The sequence below is a fragment of the Triturus cristatus genome, chromosome 9, assembly GCF_964204655.1.
Source record: "Triturus cristatus chromosome 9, aTriCri1.1, whole genome shotgun sequence".
Classification (NCBI taxonomy): Eukaryota; Metazoa; Chordata; class Amphibia; order Caudata; family Salamandridae; genus Triturus; species Triturus cristatus.
This window is the reverse complement of record NC_140592.1, coordinates 579,363,446-579,380,210: the sequence shown is the minus strand read 5'-3', so window position 1 is coordinate 579,380,210 and position 16,765 is coordinate 579,363,446. Positions and strand designations below refer to the sequence as shown.

The window sequence follows — 16,765 nt, the reverse complement described above, 5'->3', positions numbered from 1 at the left end:
GGTGGCTGCTGTCGGGCAAGCCACGCGGCTCTGGGAGCAGGGCTCCTGGTCACTTACTCAGGGCAAGTGGGGAAGTAGGTTAGAGTAGAGTTTTCACTGCCAGGGCCACTCGGGCGGCTGGGTGCAGGGTGCTTTTGAGCAGTCGGGCGCTCAATTGATTTCTATGGGAAATCTCCGGTTTGGAAAAAGACTGCAGGCTCGGGGACGAGGACTCTTCAGGTGCCACCACCACTTTGAGGGGTAAGTTGGGTAGTTGGAGGATAGGTAGGTACCCCGGGATTGGGCACAGAGGGCTGTGGGGCGCCGGGTGCAGGGGTGCCTTTTGATGTTGGAAATCTTAGTCTTGTTGATCGCGGTTGGGGTGGCACTCTGTTCTGAGGCTGCAAGCTTCTTCAGGATAGTCGAGGGGGGTCCTTGGGTGCCGGACTCGGGGTCACAGTCGCCGTAGGGTCGTCCTCGTGGGTTTAGTTCACTCTGGCACCGGCCAGGCTTGGCGGGTGCAGATCGGGCTGGGATCGCGGTTCCGGGCTGCTGCCAGGGGTGAAAGGTAGGTTCTGAGTAGAGCCTCTACTCATGGGAGTCCCAGGGGATCAGAGTTCAAAGGTAGCCAGGTCCTCCGGGGTTTCTGAGGTTGCTGGCCACAAGAGATGCCGGGTTTGGAGCAGGAGCAAGTCCGAGGTCGACAGGCCGGTAGGGCTGGGGCCAAAGCAGTTGGTGTCTCCCTCTCCTTTGCAACTGCAGGGCAGGTCTTCTTTTCTTCTCGCTCTTCTTGTAGTTTCGGAATCTGGAATCTGGGGAAGGAAGGCTCAGGGTGCCCCTAAATACTAGATTTAGGGGCGTTACAGGTAGGTGAAGGCCAGGGACCAATGGGTCCTTGTCCTGGGGTGGGTACACCCCCTATCCTGCCCCTCTCCTGTGGGAGGGGGGCAGTAGCCTAATCCTGATAGGGTAGGGCCTCCCATCTTCAAGATGGCGAGAGCCCGGAGATGTGCTTCACCTCGCCTCCCCCACCTAAGGGGTGGGGTGGGCAGGCTGGCACATCCCCTGTCCTTGTATGGGTTTTCCGGCCAAGCTTCCCGCCAGAGTGGGGGGTTGCAGTGGCCTGGGGAAACTCCTAGAGGCGGCAGGCCTTTGAAGCTTCCCTTTGCTCATCCTGGGGGAGGAGATCTATCACCTCACCCAGGATGTGCATTGTTGCAGGCCCGGGAGAGCAGGGGCTCTCCCACCCAGGGGTCCAGCAACGTGTCTGCTGTGTGGCAGCCTGGGCAGCCTCAGAGCAGACGTGGATTGTAGGTTAGTTGTAGGAGGGCATCTCTAAGATGCCCTCTGGGGTGCTTGGTACATTAAATCTCACACTGGCATCAGTGTTGGTTTAATGTGCTGAGAAGTTTGATACCAATCTTCCCAGTCTTTAGTGTTGCCATTATGGTGCTGTGGAGCTCGTGTTTGACGAGCTCTCAGCACCATGTACTCTTAAATGGCAGCACTGCACTTACAGTGCCCGGGAATGGACCTGGGTACTGTAGGGGCCCAGGGCTCCTGCTCCTGTGCCCACACCATGGGCATAAGGCCCCCAGCCAGAGGGGTGACTGACATATGCCTTGGCAGTGTGGGTGTTGGGCACGGCACACAGAGATGTGTGCCATGTTGACTCTTCATTTTGTCCTGCACCCAGACACTCAGCCTGCAAAGGCAGTGTGTGTGTGTAAGGGTACAGGGCCCCTAAGGGTGGCACAATGAGTGCTGCAGCCCTTAGGGGTCTTCCCTGGTCACAAGGCCCTGGGTACCTAGGGTACAATTTACTAGGGGCTGACATGTGGCCAGGGTTTGCCAATTTGGAGTTTGTGTGTTTTAAGGAAGGAACATAGGCCCTGGGCACCTGATTGGCAGGAGTCCAGGGTACACTCAGTCAAAGTACATTCAGCAATTTAGCAAAAAGTGGGGGCATACCATGCAAGAAAGAGGGCACTTTCTCACACCAGAAGAAAGAGGTTACCAATCCACCCCATGGAAAAGAAGTGGTACACAAAGGGCAAAACCCAAAGTGTCTTCCAAGGGTCCCAAAAAGGGAGGGTGGGCCTCAAGACTCTTCCCAACCACAGGGTAAAAACTGGGCTCCCAAAATTCTTGGTGTTTCAACTGTAAGCAGGAGGGAAATCGGACTGGGGACTCTTCCAGACTTAGAAAGACTCCCACTAGTGCAGTACACACAGAGGTCAAGAGACCCAAGTGGGATCCTTGGTGTGCCCTGACCAGGTCAGAGACCACACTGAAGCTACTTTGGTCTCGGGGGAGGGGGGATATAGCTTATCTGGCTATCTGTTCCAGTAACCTGGAGAAGTACAGACTAAAGCCACATATCAATGTAACTGAAGTAGAAGCAATGAAGGCTAGAGGTGCAAGTGTCACCATGGGGACTGAAAAACTGATATACCCAGAACAGTACATAACTAGACAAACTTATCCAGATTTCAGTGCTGATAACATTACCAAAATTCATCTCATGTCTATGGTGACTTTGGAATGGGGAGGGGTTACTGGTCAAAAGAAGCTGTTCACATCCTCTGCAATTCCAGTAGAATGTCTGCTAGTTAATGATCTGGAGACCTCAGCATGGGCCGAGGTAAAGATGAGAACCCATGCAGCCATACTGGGAATACCTGAATGGATGTGTGAAAACAGAGCACAAAGCAAATCCCTGGATGAAAAAGAGGTATTAGAGCCTGGAATAATGGCCCATTCCTCAAAGAGAAATGGCAGGAAGTCTGGGAAACCAACTTCTGAAGAGGCACAAGCTCAGCTCCCCTTTTCCCAGGGAGAATACATGTCAGACCTTGAGGGAACTGAGCCTCATGAACTTGGGCCTTACACGGCAGAGCTCCTAGGCCCAGGGGGACCCTCTAGAAAAGATCTTTGCCAGGGACAGGGGACCTCTCCTACTCTTTAGAGCCTGAGACAGCACCCTGTTGACATGTCTGTCTCACCCACAGACCCTAATGGGAGGAAGGACACCAGTATACCTAAGCAAGAGACCTCAAACCTGGTACCACTAGAAGAGTCGAAATGCCTCAGCAGTACAGAGTTCCTATCCTCATTGGTACGTGGCATCCCCTTTGCTGGGCATCTTGGCCAGACAAAGACTTGGAATAGGCTAGTCACCCACTTCTACTGTCCAGGTATGTTCCAGAAAGTAAAGGAGTTTTGCAACTCTTGTGGTTAGCTGTCAAACCAGTGGCAAGACAGGTAGCAAACCAAAGCCCACCTTAACTCCACCACCAGTGGTTGGGGTTCCTTTCGAGAGGGTAGGGATCAACATTGTTGGTTCCTTTAACACCCAGAGGGCCTCAGGAAACAGATTCATACTGGTAGTAGTGGATCATGCCACCAAGGTTCCAGAAGCAATTCCCTTTAGAACTGTCATTGTTCCTGCAGTTGCAAAAGCCCTCATAAGTACTTTTAATAGAGAAGGCTTCCCTAAGGAGATGGCTTCAGACAGAGGTAGTAACTTCACGTGTGGCTAACTAAAAGCCATGAGTGGGGGGTGGCGTATAGGTTTACCACCCCATATCACCCACAAACCAATTGTCTGGTTGGGAGATTCAACAAGACCATGAAAGCTATGATCATGGGACTCCCTGAAAAACTCAGGAGATGGGCTGCCCTTTTGCCATGCCTACTTTTTGTTTACCGAGAGATGCCACAGAAAGGAGTGGGCTTTAGTCTTATTTGTGCTTCTGTTGGGCCATCCGGTCAGAGGTTCACTAAGCCTGGTAAGGAAAGGATTAGAGAGGCAGCTCAAAGAACCCAAACTCCACATATTAGACTATGTGCTTGGCCTTCGTTCCAGGAGATACATGGAGTACATGGAGAAAGCAAACAAAAACCTTGAGGCAAGCCAGGAACTCCAGAAGCAATGGTTTAACCTAAAGGCTGCACTGATGGTGCTCCACCAGGGCAGAAAGTATGGATATTTAAGCCTGTGGCACCTAGGACAGATCAGAAAAAATACAAATGGAGAGGCCCCAACCCTATCCTAGAAAGAAATGGAGGTCACCTATCTGGTGGACCTTGGCACTTCCAGGAGCCCCAAGACGGTCATCCATGTGAACCACCGTAAACTCTACCATGACAAGGCTGATGAGACCATGCTGGTGATCACTGATGAGGATCAGGAAGAAGTGAGTGAGCGTCTCCCTAACTTCCTCTTCCACAGCCATAAAGAAGGGTCTGTTGAGAGGGTGGTCTTCTCAGACACCCCCACGGTCCAACAGAAGGCTGACTGCAAGCAAGTCCTCCAGCAGTATGCTGAGCTCTTTTCTTTGACTCCTGGTCAGACAACCTGGTGTACACATGATGTGACTGGGGACAGCCTACCTGTCAAAAATAAAATATACAGGCAGTCTAACCAAGTAAAAGAAAGCATCAGAGCTGAAGTCACAAACATGCAGGTACAAGGGATGGTAGAAACATCAGAGTCCTTGGCCAGCCCAGTGATCTTAGTCCTCCAAACCTTATTCTAACGGGAGGTAAACCAGAGCTGAGGTTGTGTGTGGACTACAGAGGTCTCAATGCTGTCACTAAGGCTCTCCATGCCACTGGAGTCAAGCTAGCCTGGCTGATGAGGGGTAAAACCCTGAAACCGGCCCCAGGATGCTTATTTCTGGTCTCAGGAGGACCTTGCCGGCCAGTTCAGGCTGGACTGTTCCACTGGGGAGCAGGGTCAAGACTGATTTACATATGGCTGGGTTTAAACTGGAATGGCATGGGGATAAAAAACTATAGATTTAAGCCCAGATCTCTGCACTGGGGTAAATGTTTGACATTGTTCAACATTCTGTCCATCAATTGTTATTTTTGCATGTCACTAAAGCAGGTGCACAGTACATTCCAAGAGCAGATTATCTCATTGACATTATTCCTGGGGAACTTCAATTTGCACTGGGAGGATGCTAACAATAACCAGGTTAATGTCTTTAAAGACTTCCTAGCAGACCAAACTCTCACCCAAGCCTGTACTCTCCCAACCCACAGCAAAAGGATCTACACTAAACTGAATCGTCTCTAAGGAAAAGGCAGTCAATGTAATCTCGATTTTGAAATTGGTCAGACCACCTTCTATTACTTTCCAAATTCCAGGAGTTATAAAGGAAAGAACGACACAATATGTCAAACCAAAGAGATGGATTAGAGATACAAACGACCTAGACTATGAAAAACTGGCTAAGCACTGTGAGAAGGATCTTCCCCCACCCTCCTACATAACAAACGTCGGCAAACTCACGGACCACTACAATGCAACAATGTCAGAAATCGCCAATTCAGTAGCCACTCTAAAACTGAGAAGAATCAAGGAGAAAGTCAAAGATCCTTGGTTTAGTGGCTCCCTGAACGAGGAAAGGAGAACTCTAAGACTAACCGAACGGAAATGGAGACAACACCCATCATCCCCTCAACTAAAACTACAAAGAAAGAGCAGAAACGCATACAACAAAAGCATTCTCAAAATAAAAAAACAATTCGTTAGATAAGAACTGGAGAGTGCTCAAAATAGACCATGTAAACTCTTTGCAATGGTAAAACAACAATTTAATAAATTGCCCAAATCCTCCAAAGGAGCAACAAATCCCCTAAAAACTGTGAGGAATTCTCATCTTTCTTCACAGACAAAGTTAACTCACTGAGAAGTGAGCTTAAAGCAGCCGCTATCAACCTCCCTTCCCTATCGGTTTTGCAAATCGATGGACCTGCATACTCCCTCCAAGCAGTGCCGAAAAAATGAAGTGCAATGGCCCTACTTCAAGTTATAGGACAACGACATCTCCAAAATCCTCTCATCTAATAAGTCTAATAACCACTTCAATGATCATCTCCCTTCGAAACTCTCGACAACCACCAACCAATTTGTCATCCCCATCTGGCCTGCGATAATCAACGGCTGTCGCAAGGCTCGATACAAGGCTGCCTAAAAACTGGGCAAGTCGTCCCCATCTTTAAAAAAAAGACTTCAAATGCTGCTGAACCAAATAATTTCAGGTCAGTATCCAATACTCCCCTATGAGCGAAAGTGCTAGAAAAATGTGTACATCAAACAACTTTGCAGACACATCTCTAAATGTAATCTTCTGCACGCTGGCCAATCGGGTTTCAAACCAGACCATAGTACGGAAACTACAATACTTCATATAGTAGATGATGCCTTGCAAGCTCTAGGCCAAGACAAATCTTGTTTCTTAATTCTTCTGGGCCTTTCGTCTGGTTTGACACCATAAACCATGATAAATTGCTAGATCGACTCAGAAGCAGGAGGGACTGTCAGGAACCGTCCTCGAATGGTTTAAATCTTTCCTGGACAACAGGCCGCAAAGATTTTTAGTAAATCATAAGGTATCATCGCCGTCCCCTATTATAATTGGAGTATCGCATGGATAAACTCATTCTCCAACTCTCTTTAACCTCTACATAGAACCACTGACTGAAAAACTGAGACATGCAAACATCCTGTTTTATATGTACACGGATGACACATAGATCTACATTAAAGTCTTGTCGCTGGAGGAGATCAAGACTATGAATGAAGAACTAAAGATGACCATGCATTGACTAACAAGTAATCAGCTTAAACTGACCGTGCAAAAAATGAATTCTTGCTAATCCCCCCCCCCCCCCCAACAAAAACTCTTCGGAAATAAAGGAATGAACCAAATAATCGTCGTGCTTAAGTGTACCCCGATCTTAGTGGACTCAGCCAAATCACTAGGAATCATGCTGGACAGGAATCATCTGAACATGCAAACCCACAAAAACTTGTTGGGTACAAGCGCCCGGTACCAACTTAGTTGTCTTAGAAAACTGAAACCATTCCTAGATATGTCAGAAAGACCGTCAGGTAAGGAGTCTGTGAAGACTGTGCCTGCAGTTCACTTACCCTCCTGGCAGAGGGTATCGCCACCAAAAAAGCTGTTTTGATGGTGTGGAACCGCAGAGGGCAGTTGTGCAGCGGCTCAAACAGAGCACACATCAGAAAGGTGAGAACTAAGTTAAAGTCCCATTGTACAAGTTACTTACCTCCGGTAACTATGTATCTGGTAGAGACGATTCTAGCCGCAGATTCCTTAACGTAGAATTATCCCCAGGCGTGAGACTGGACCCGGAAAATGTTCTTGTCCCAGCATCACTGCGTGCCGGGGGGGCGGTAATGGATTAAGGATTGTCCCAAGCCCATCTCATACCCAGATTGCAAAACCACAACTTATAATGAAACAACGGTAATTTACATGTCAAATTCAAACTTATTAATTCAGAAAGGGCATTCTTTTAATAGTGTAAAACATTACTAGACCAAAGTCTTACCCAATAAATTAAAGGTTCAAGGACAGTAAGATGTGCTAGGTTATTTACAGCCAGATGTAAAATGAATGGAATTAATGTAGCACTTTGCGGCAAACTGAGAAGAGATCTCATAAATATGTTTACTACTATGGCTAATTTCGACAGATTGTGCTCTCCCCAAATGCCTGAGGCATATAAAGCAGCTCCAACCACTTTTTCACGATATACCCTACACTGGCGACATGAGGCGAAAATAAAAACCTTTTGGGCTCTCACAAACACAAATGCTATGTGCTGCAATAATAGCATTCGTTCGGTGTTCTGTGTTGCCCATGAATGTACCTCCAGATAAGGAAACTCCTTCACTCCTAATGCAATGTCTCCCAGCTATACCTTCCCCCTTAAAGACCTATCGGGGTTAATGTCCATAAATGTTGTATTGCTTGCATTAATTTCTAATTCATCTTGCATGCAAAAGAAGGAAGATGTATTAAGCACAATCTGCAGGCCCATGGATGGCTTTGATATTAGTAGGCTGTCACCTGCAAATATGAGGGTAGGGATGTTTTGGCCAACCATAATAAGAAAAACATTATTACAGTCATTAGGTAGATCGAGCAGTCTATTTATATAGAGCGTGAGCAGAGTAAGAGCTAAAATGGTACCCTAGAAAACACCCTTTTCTAAAGCAATTCTATCTGTCAACTGCCCTCCTGCTCTATCTAAGTGTGCAAGTCCTATCCGAGGAAAGCATCAGTAAAGGAAATTCAAAAAGAATGAGTGAGCACCATTTGGTTTTTGCAACCTCACTTACATTACTTCGGTTTGGTGGCTGCGTGTATGTCCTTAAATGTGCAATACTATAATAAAGACAGAACCATCATAAAAACAGAACTATCATAAAAACAGATCTGTCAAAGATATTTACAATTTTAAATTTGAGAGATAAAATAAACCATCAAGAGGTGTTAAAATAGGAGTATAATGACAGACTTGTATGCAAAACAGGAGAAAATCATGTTCATTTATAGACATATGCAGTAGTTAGTGGAGCTACACAACCAAAATTGTTAAAATACGAGCCGAATGGTACAGATTATATACAAACAGAAGAATTGAAATCATGGTCTGGCTTGGTTGTATGTGGAGATCACCCAATATCTCCCACTGAATCAATATAAATATTGCAGTTCACAGTCAGTATCAAAATTATAGATATTTTAACTTAAATATGCAACATGCCTCCCCCTGCACAGGTAAGATTTCTTCTCCACCACTTAGGTCGGCTCTTATCCAAACCAAAGAAGGGAAGCTCAATTTTTAGCAGCAGTAACTGCTATCTTAATTACCATAATACCATATAGAATACTGTGTTTTCTAATAGCCATATGTGTTACAACAGTTTAATAGCGCACTCATATTTTTTTCTCAAACGACAAAAGTCCAAATAGGGTATTACAAATTTATGGGATTTTTTCCTCCACTTTATTTCAAAAGATTTCATCTTTGCATTCAATAAATTTCATTACGAGTGTATTGTCTGCAAATAGAGGAGTGAGTGAAAGAAAAATTCATAATTGTTTGTTGCACATCAGGCTTTATATTTTTATGTTTGTAAGGAAGGAGCAATGAACACCAACAGCCAATGCTATGACAGCATCACTAAACCACCAGAACAGATCCAGAGGAAACACTAATAATAGGATTAGAGACTAGTAGACCCCCCCCCCCCCCACCCCCGTGATTTTTTTGGAAATCCTATCATGTCTTTAGTTAGACCATTGCTAAATCTTTGGATGGCTCAAAGGGATCTGCCATACTTACCTAGCAGAGTGGTAGCAGTTAACTGAAAACCTGCCTGTTCTTGCAGAACCACCGACGTGTATCCACCTAATTTGGGGGTTTACTTTCAAAATCCGATGGCACAGTCATCAAGGTAGCCGATTAGTGGGGGGTTTTTGCACAATGCCACAACTAATAGAAAAACATGGATAACGTTCTGAGTTCAAGAAAGTACAATTTAACTCAAGTGGCCCCTTCGGTTTCAGATGGAGCCAATGCTTTCATTGTAGCAGGGGTCAAAACATTTTCCTGGGCTAATTCGAAGAGATCTGGAACCAATGGCAGAAGCTTTAATGGAACTCATAGCTGCATAGTTTGAAACTTAACAGAAGTCTATGTTTAACCACAATGTTCAGCTCCGAAACGGTCTTCGCAAGGTCATTGAGGAAAGTGGTGTCATCCATTGGTGGTCTCTCAATTGTGACCCTGGTGATGACCTATGAGTATAAGATATGGTAGTGTGTCCATGTCGGTGTGAGAAGTGTTGCTCCTTTATGTAGTATAGGATCTTGTCTGAGAACACTTTACTTATGACTTTTTTTGTGCAAGGGCGGCTTAAGAAGTTTGCACTCTGCAAGGTGTTCTGTCATGTCTGGAGAACAAGCTCTAGGATCTGAAATCGGATGTTTTTGCCCTGCTATGAGAAGGAGTCGGAGACTAGCATCTCAGGGGTGCAGGGCAGGTGGCAATGCTAAACAGGGATAGTCGGCGCTAGGGTCTATTCTGGGAGAGAACCTACAGCAGTCAGTGATTCTGATGGCGCTGAATCATACATGGGACCAGCAAGGATTGACAAAGTGCTTTTATGTAGAAGGGGGAGATATAGAATATCTGAGTTCTCAATAGCAATGCTTTGGCATTTATGTATAATTTTTCTATCACTTGTGAGAACCAAATCTCTTGCCGTGTATTTACTCAGTTTGTTATCCATGGTTGAAAGAATGTTGGTTGAAGTGTTGGCTACAAGATGCATTCAAAACCTGTTGTGTATGAGCTGTGGAGTGTGCTCCAAATGTATCTGTATATCAGCAAGCATATTGTAACACAATATTGCACAAAGTAAAGAATAAAAAAAAATGAGTGAGATAGGATTGCAGCTTGTACATACAGAACAGTAGTACTTACACGTTGAACCCAGAGGAAACAGCCAAGTCGTTACAGTCCTAAAGTTCAGATGATTAGAGATTATTCTTATATTCTTTGGAAGCCAGTTTCAAAGCATGTATGTCTGTACAGCGTAGGGCATCCTTCTCACCTAGGATCTTTTCAAATAAGGGATGAAAAACTGTGTATTCTGGATCTCAGGTTCGTCCTTGGACAGTAGTGCCCAAATTTGTGCTGTCACGTTTCATTCTGCAGGTGATGCATACAGCTGTGAATGACATTCTTCTAGCAACAAGTAGCCAATGAAGGGTTGGTGAAAGAAGGTGTCATTGTATCAGCTTAGGTATAGGATTGGTCTCCCTGTGGTGCTCCATTAATAGTAGTTCACTAAATAGGTGCGACTCATGAGCCCGATATAGATTCCATTTGTGCAATCGCGGTATCCTTGATGCCTGGTCTTGGAGGAGAGTGCAAGATGAGCGAAGGCTCAAGGCGCAATTATCATGGTGAAGAAGGTGCTTTTTGTCACTTGGTTACTCGGAGATTGCAGTGACAGACTTTAGCGTCAGTAAATTGCAGCCTGTTGGGTGTCAGGGAACACCAAAAACAGGTTGTGCTATGGGTGTTGTAAGCAAGATATGCCTGATCAGGCGATACAATGCGCAGGGAGAGTTGACGCTATAATGTAGGATGTGCTGCGTGCAGAGGTGGTTGAGAGGCATAATGTTTGTCTTTAAGAACAGTTATTAGGCAATAAATGATATGGGGAACAGGGAGCTCTGAGGAAGGTCATGCCAGTTGCAAGAGGGTCTTGGTGGCAATGGATTGCTGTGCAGCAATGAGTGCTGTGCAGCTGTGAATGCTCCGCATCCATGTGTTCTGATGAGACTGGACTCTGAGGTAGGGAAGGGCTACTGGAAACAACCGTGTATGAGGAGGATATTTAATGGGTATGGGGATCCTTTTTGTGTCAGGCATGCTTGAAGCACTGGGGTAGGGAGCACAAACTTTAGATCATGCATAAGAGGGCATGTGATGCTGGTATGCTGCATAAGAGGGATACGTGGGTAAAGGGATCCTTTGGAGAGGTGTATAAATGTGAGAGAAATGCAGTGGGGAGGGGTACTGTTGAAAAGTGAACTTTTAGGTGCTAAAGCTAGAACGATTGGTCAGTCAACACTGAAAAAACAGTTCTTGTTATTTTAATCTGAAAATAGGATACTGAAAATCGATGTCCAAACATAGGTAACAACACAATTAAATGGTCTGGAGCATCCCTAATTTCAAAACCTCTAAATGATTTGTTACTTAATACTCGAAAAAGAGCATGACATTGAATAAGCAAGAATTCTTCACAATCCATGATAATACCTGGGCCAATGCCTGCAGCGGTCATCTGGGTAGCCATGAGACGGGAGAGATGTTTGATCTGTGCTTCTGTGCCAGCAGATTCGACTGGAGTATAGGTGGACTGGAAGGATGCTGGCATTGTGTCAGGTAGATAGACCATACTGATCAAAACCTTTGGGAAGAAACAAATCTGATCAGCTTGGAATAGATGGAAAAAAAGAATCTCTTACAAACAAGTACCAGTGCCATGAAGCCACACTTTGACGACTCTAGAACTTAAACTGGTGAATCCAGCACAATGCAAAGGCAGCAGTTTTGCAAACAGGCAACATGTATTGCTCCATACTCTGCTAGAGATACTCACTGTCCAACATCACCCCTTGTACAAACGCCCACCTGAACTAATAAGAAGAGACAGCTGATCAAGATGTCTTGTACGCACTCAAGCAAGCCATCGAGCATCCCACAAACAAAGCATTTGTCAGGCAATGGTCAAGTAACCTTCCGTACATTTTAAGAGCACAATCGTAATTTGCTATTGAAATTTCGGAATTAAAAACTATTTAAATAAGTAGTATTTTCCAACTGCAAGTCTCATACTTTGTGTCAGAATACATGTTTTGCCACACATCAGACAGCCTGCACTCAAGGAAACTGCATCCGAATCAAGTTAAGCAATGAAACAATGCAAAATTTAAGATGGACTCAGGTAACACTTGAATTTATAATTCTATTTTTAGTTCAAAGGAAACCATAGGGCAGGAAGTGTGGGGCAGAATTCTTTTTTTTTGTTCACTGATAAAACATAGTGGAATAATTGTATTAGTCTTTTTAAATTGCATCTTTTATAAGTTCAGAACTCACTTTTCAATGCAAAATAAATAGAAAAATAAACGTCCAAGTAGGACAGCAGGGTGTCAGTCAGTCAATTACTTTTATTCGATTAATAAAAATCAAAAAAAGACATAACAAACAGATAGTCACATAAAATACAGGACAAAAGTTCATCAATTACAATGGTGATTCTAGATAACATTGTGAAAATTTAAAAAAGGTTGAAATGAACATATTTCATGAGTTCAATTAAAAAAAAAAAAAAAAAAATAAGATGCAATAATATAATTTCAATGTAAAAAGTCTAATAAGAATAAAAACTCCAAAAGGAGAAACCACCAGCCCTTCACACCAAGTCAGTCATATTGGGACTTGGCCGTACGCTGACACGCTTCTTGTTTATGCGAACAGCCGCAACTAAAAAGCTTGATACATAAAATGCAATGTTAATGATGGGTAAAAGTTGCAAGAACAGGAGCGCTGGCCGCACTTGTAAGAAACCAGCCTCCTTTAGGATAGGTAACAGGTATTTTTTCCTAATCTGTGCATAGTGCTCACAGAACATAATAAAATGTAGTGTGTCCTGAGTAGAGAAGTTGTCACAATCACATGGGGTTGCGTTTTCAGGGGTAGCCCATGTGGGAAAAAAACCAAGCACAAGATGTATCAGATTAAAGCGAAATTTGACTAGGAGAAACCTGTGAAATGGACTGCAGGGTGTCACTTTTGACGTATCATGTGAGTTTATGAATGTGATATATGTGGTAGTGTGATGCTAGTTTCTGGCTTCATTTTCCAAGCAGATTTTTTTGGACTCAAATGCAGATACCCCCATTTCAGTCATTCATACAGTAGGAATCAACAGACCCTATTATAAGATATGATTTAGGATTTATAAAGCACCTGAATCACCCCCCAAGGGGTATCTCCGCGCCTGCGAACTGCATAGTTGGACAGAAACAGGGAGTGAGTTAGAACAAAAGCTTCAAAAGCTTGCGAAATTTCAGGAGGTCAGAACATTCATGCAAGATGACTTTGCTAGAGGAGGAAAAAGAAGATCCAGTCCAATCCCACACCAGTGATCCAAGTTCTGTTTTTTGTCAACTAGTAGGATGTTTTGATCTTTAGTGCCATATTCTAGGATGCCAGGAAACTAGGATATTCCAGATGGCCTTCTTAGATAGGGCAAAGAGAGGGTTCTTCTCCATTGTTTATAGTAGTTTTGTTTCTCTTTATAGTTATTAAATTTAGCATTTTTTAAAACACTACTCAGCCAAGAGGTATCTATAAACTGTACATACAAAAGGGTGCAATGACCCGCAATCCTCAAAAGGTAAAACACAGTGAGCATCAATACTAAATAGGAGTTCTATTTGTCTCAGTAGTGGGGCAAACCCCAGATTACGGCCAACAATATACTAGGAAAAGATAGAAAGGTAGTGAGGTAAGGAAAGATCCAGAGATGAGAGTTAAGAGGATTCAAAATTGACAAAAGAGGAGGTAAAAGTTGGTGGCACTGAGGTTGGGATAGCTGGAGGGAGGGGAATAGCACACTGGAGAAGCAGCATGAAGAGAAGGGTAAAAGGAAGTGCCATTGGAAGGGAAAAAGTTGAAAAAGATATCGAAACGAGATGGAAGATATGCTCAGTAGGTGGAATCTGCAAAGGGGAAGCAAGGTTAAAATGGGTTACGCTTGAACAAATGGGAATTCAGCTTTTTTTGGAATTGCATTAAAGGACCTCCCAGGTGCCAGACTGGATCGGGAGAATTTTTCGTCAGCAGTACCCCTGTGAGTCAGTAGGTGGCTTTGGTCGACTCCGCGTTAGTCGTTGGCATCGTGATTGCTGGAATGACATTGCAGTATCTAATTAGACGCCACCCATGCGTGCTGACATCAGTTCTTTACACGACATTCCACGCCAGAAGCGCAGAGCAATGCAAGACACTGACCACAGGTGCACAAAACTAGGGCCCTGAAAGGGTGACCCTTACTATAGAAGTCAGTTTGCAGAACGAGGAGGATGGGTGGGGCGGTAAGGAATCTATAACTAATATAGGTCTCCTACAGATATATCATTACCGAAGTTAAGTAACTTGTTAATCTGAAAGAGACTATTAGTTATAGATTCCTTACCTTAGAATAGATACCCCAGCAATACCAACCCCGTAGGTGGGTCTATGAACCAAGTTCACGCCAGAAAGTCCTGGCGAACTGAACAGCCAAAGTAGCTGTCTCTCCGGACTGGACTATCCAGGCAGTAATGTTTAGTGAACGTGTGCAGTGATGCCCACATGGCTGCCTGGCAGATGTCACTGAGGGGGACTCCATGTCTTAAAGCAGTAGTAGCTGCCATCGCCCTGGTGGAATGGGTGCACAGTCCTATCAAAGGCTCCTTTTTCGCCAAGGAGTAACACATTTTAATGCAAAGGACGACCCATCGAGAGATGGTCCATTTTTGAATGGCCCGACCTTTCTTGGCGCGCACATATCCAACAAAGAGCTGATTGTCCACCCAGAATTGCTTTGTGCGATCCAGATAAAAGGATAACCCACATTTTGGATCCAGACAATGGAGTCTCTCCTCCTCCTTGGAAGGATGCGTGGGCGGGAAGAAGGTGGGGGAAGTGATGGTCGGTTCTATGTGGAAAGAGGTAACCACTTTGGGAAGAAAAGAAGGCCTCGTTTGGAGGACATCCTTGTCCGGATTGACAACAAGGAAAGGAGGTTTAGAAGACAGAGCCTGAAGCTCATTCACCCTGCGAGCAGAAGTGAAGGCAACCAGAAAGGCAGTCTTTAAAGTCAAGAGTCTGAGAGGATAATTATGTAGTGGTTTGAAAGGAACACACATAAGATAAGTCAAGACAAGATTCAAGTCCCACTGGGGCATTACAAAGGAATAGGAGGAAAAAGGAGAGTAATGCCCTCAAGAAATCTATTTACAATAGGAGACTTGAAAAGAAAAGGCTGATCAGGAAGGCGAAGAAAGGACGAAATGGCCGAAAGATAGCCTTTAAGAGTGCCCAGAGGAGAGCCCTGCTGGGCCAAAGAAGGAAGGAAGAGGAGAACCTCTGAAAGAGGAGCAGAGTGGGAATACACTGGTGTGTATTGCTAAGGCCCTAAGAAGCGAGGTGGATGGGTGGATCGGTAAGCAATATAGAAGCTTGATAGAGTCGCTACCAGATAAGTTGTTACCGAAGGGAAGTAACTTGTTCATCAGATAGAGACTTCTAGCCACAGATTCCGTACCTTCGAGTAGAAACCCAAGCAAAACCTCCCCAAAGGTAGGTCTGCAAAATGGATTAAATCAGGAACTCCTGCAGGACCGAACAGACAAAGTGCGCGTCAAGACAGACCTGACCATCTCAGACAATGTTTGGTGAACATATGCAAGGATGCCAACGGTGCTGGCTGACAGACGTCCAGGACAGGGACTCCGTGAGCTAACACAGTGGTCACAGTCTTGGCTTTGGCAGAATGAGCACACAAGCCCTCAAAGGGGTGATTTTTGGCCAGTGCGTAGCAGATCTTTATGCAGAGAACTACCATTGTGCGATAGTCCTCTTTTTGCACTGCCTTCCTTTCTTAACCCCGACGTACCCTACAAACAGTAGATCAGCAACCTTTAGAAGGGTGAGGCGGACAACAAAGGTAGCAGGTGATGGTCTGTTCTACATGAAAAGGTGTCACAACCTTCGGGAGAAATTGAGCACATGTCCTGAGAATTAGCTTGTCTACGTACAAGGTCATTTCAGAGGGTGCACAGAGTATCTGCAGTCCGGTGACCCTCCTGGCCAATGTTATGGCCAGTAGATAGGAGTCTTGATGGTAAGCATTCGGAGTAGGTAGTTGTGCAGCGGTTCAAAAGACGCGCAAATACCGAAAATCAAGACCAGATTAAGATCTCATTATGACATGATGAATGGCCTGGAAGGAAGTGTGCCGGAGACCTTTGAGGAACCTAGTCACAACAGGTGACTTGAACAAAGGCGGCTGGACCTGCAACTGCAAGAACACCGCAATGGTAGACAAGTAGCCTTTAACAGTGCCCAGAGCAGAGCCATGCTGGACCAGAGAAAAAACAAACAATAAAACCTCGGATGAGGGCACAGAAAGTGGATCAATATCTTTGGATGCACACCATGACACAAACTTGTCCCAACAGCAGGTGTATACTGTCTTGGCGGAGGAACGCCTGGCTGCCAGAATGACATCACAGACTTCGGGAGAAAGGTCAAAAGCTGTCAACTGTCACCGCTCAATCTGCAATCATGAAGGTGGAGAGTGCAAAGGAGCATCCTCAACAGA

At 44.9% G+C, this 16,765-nt stretch overlaps 1 protein-coding gene across 7 annotated transcripts in view; it reads right to left on the bottom strand.

Moving 5' to 3' along the window:
- SYMPK (symplekin scaffold protein) overlaps nt 1-16,765 on the bottom strand; it is a 1,117,730-nt gene that overhangs the window by 849,293 nt on the left and 251,672 nt on the right. For all 7 annotated transcript variants that reach the window (XM_085625602.1, XM_085625603.1, XM_085625599.1 and 4 more), the window contains one exon: nt 11,647-11,797. In XM_085625602.1, the coding sequence (XP_085481728.1) occupies nt 11,647-11,797 (151 nt within the window). The remainder of the gene's footprint in view (nt 1-11,646; nt 11,798-16,765) is intronic.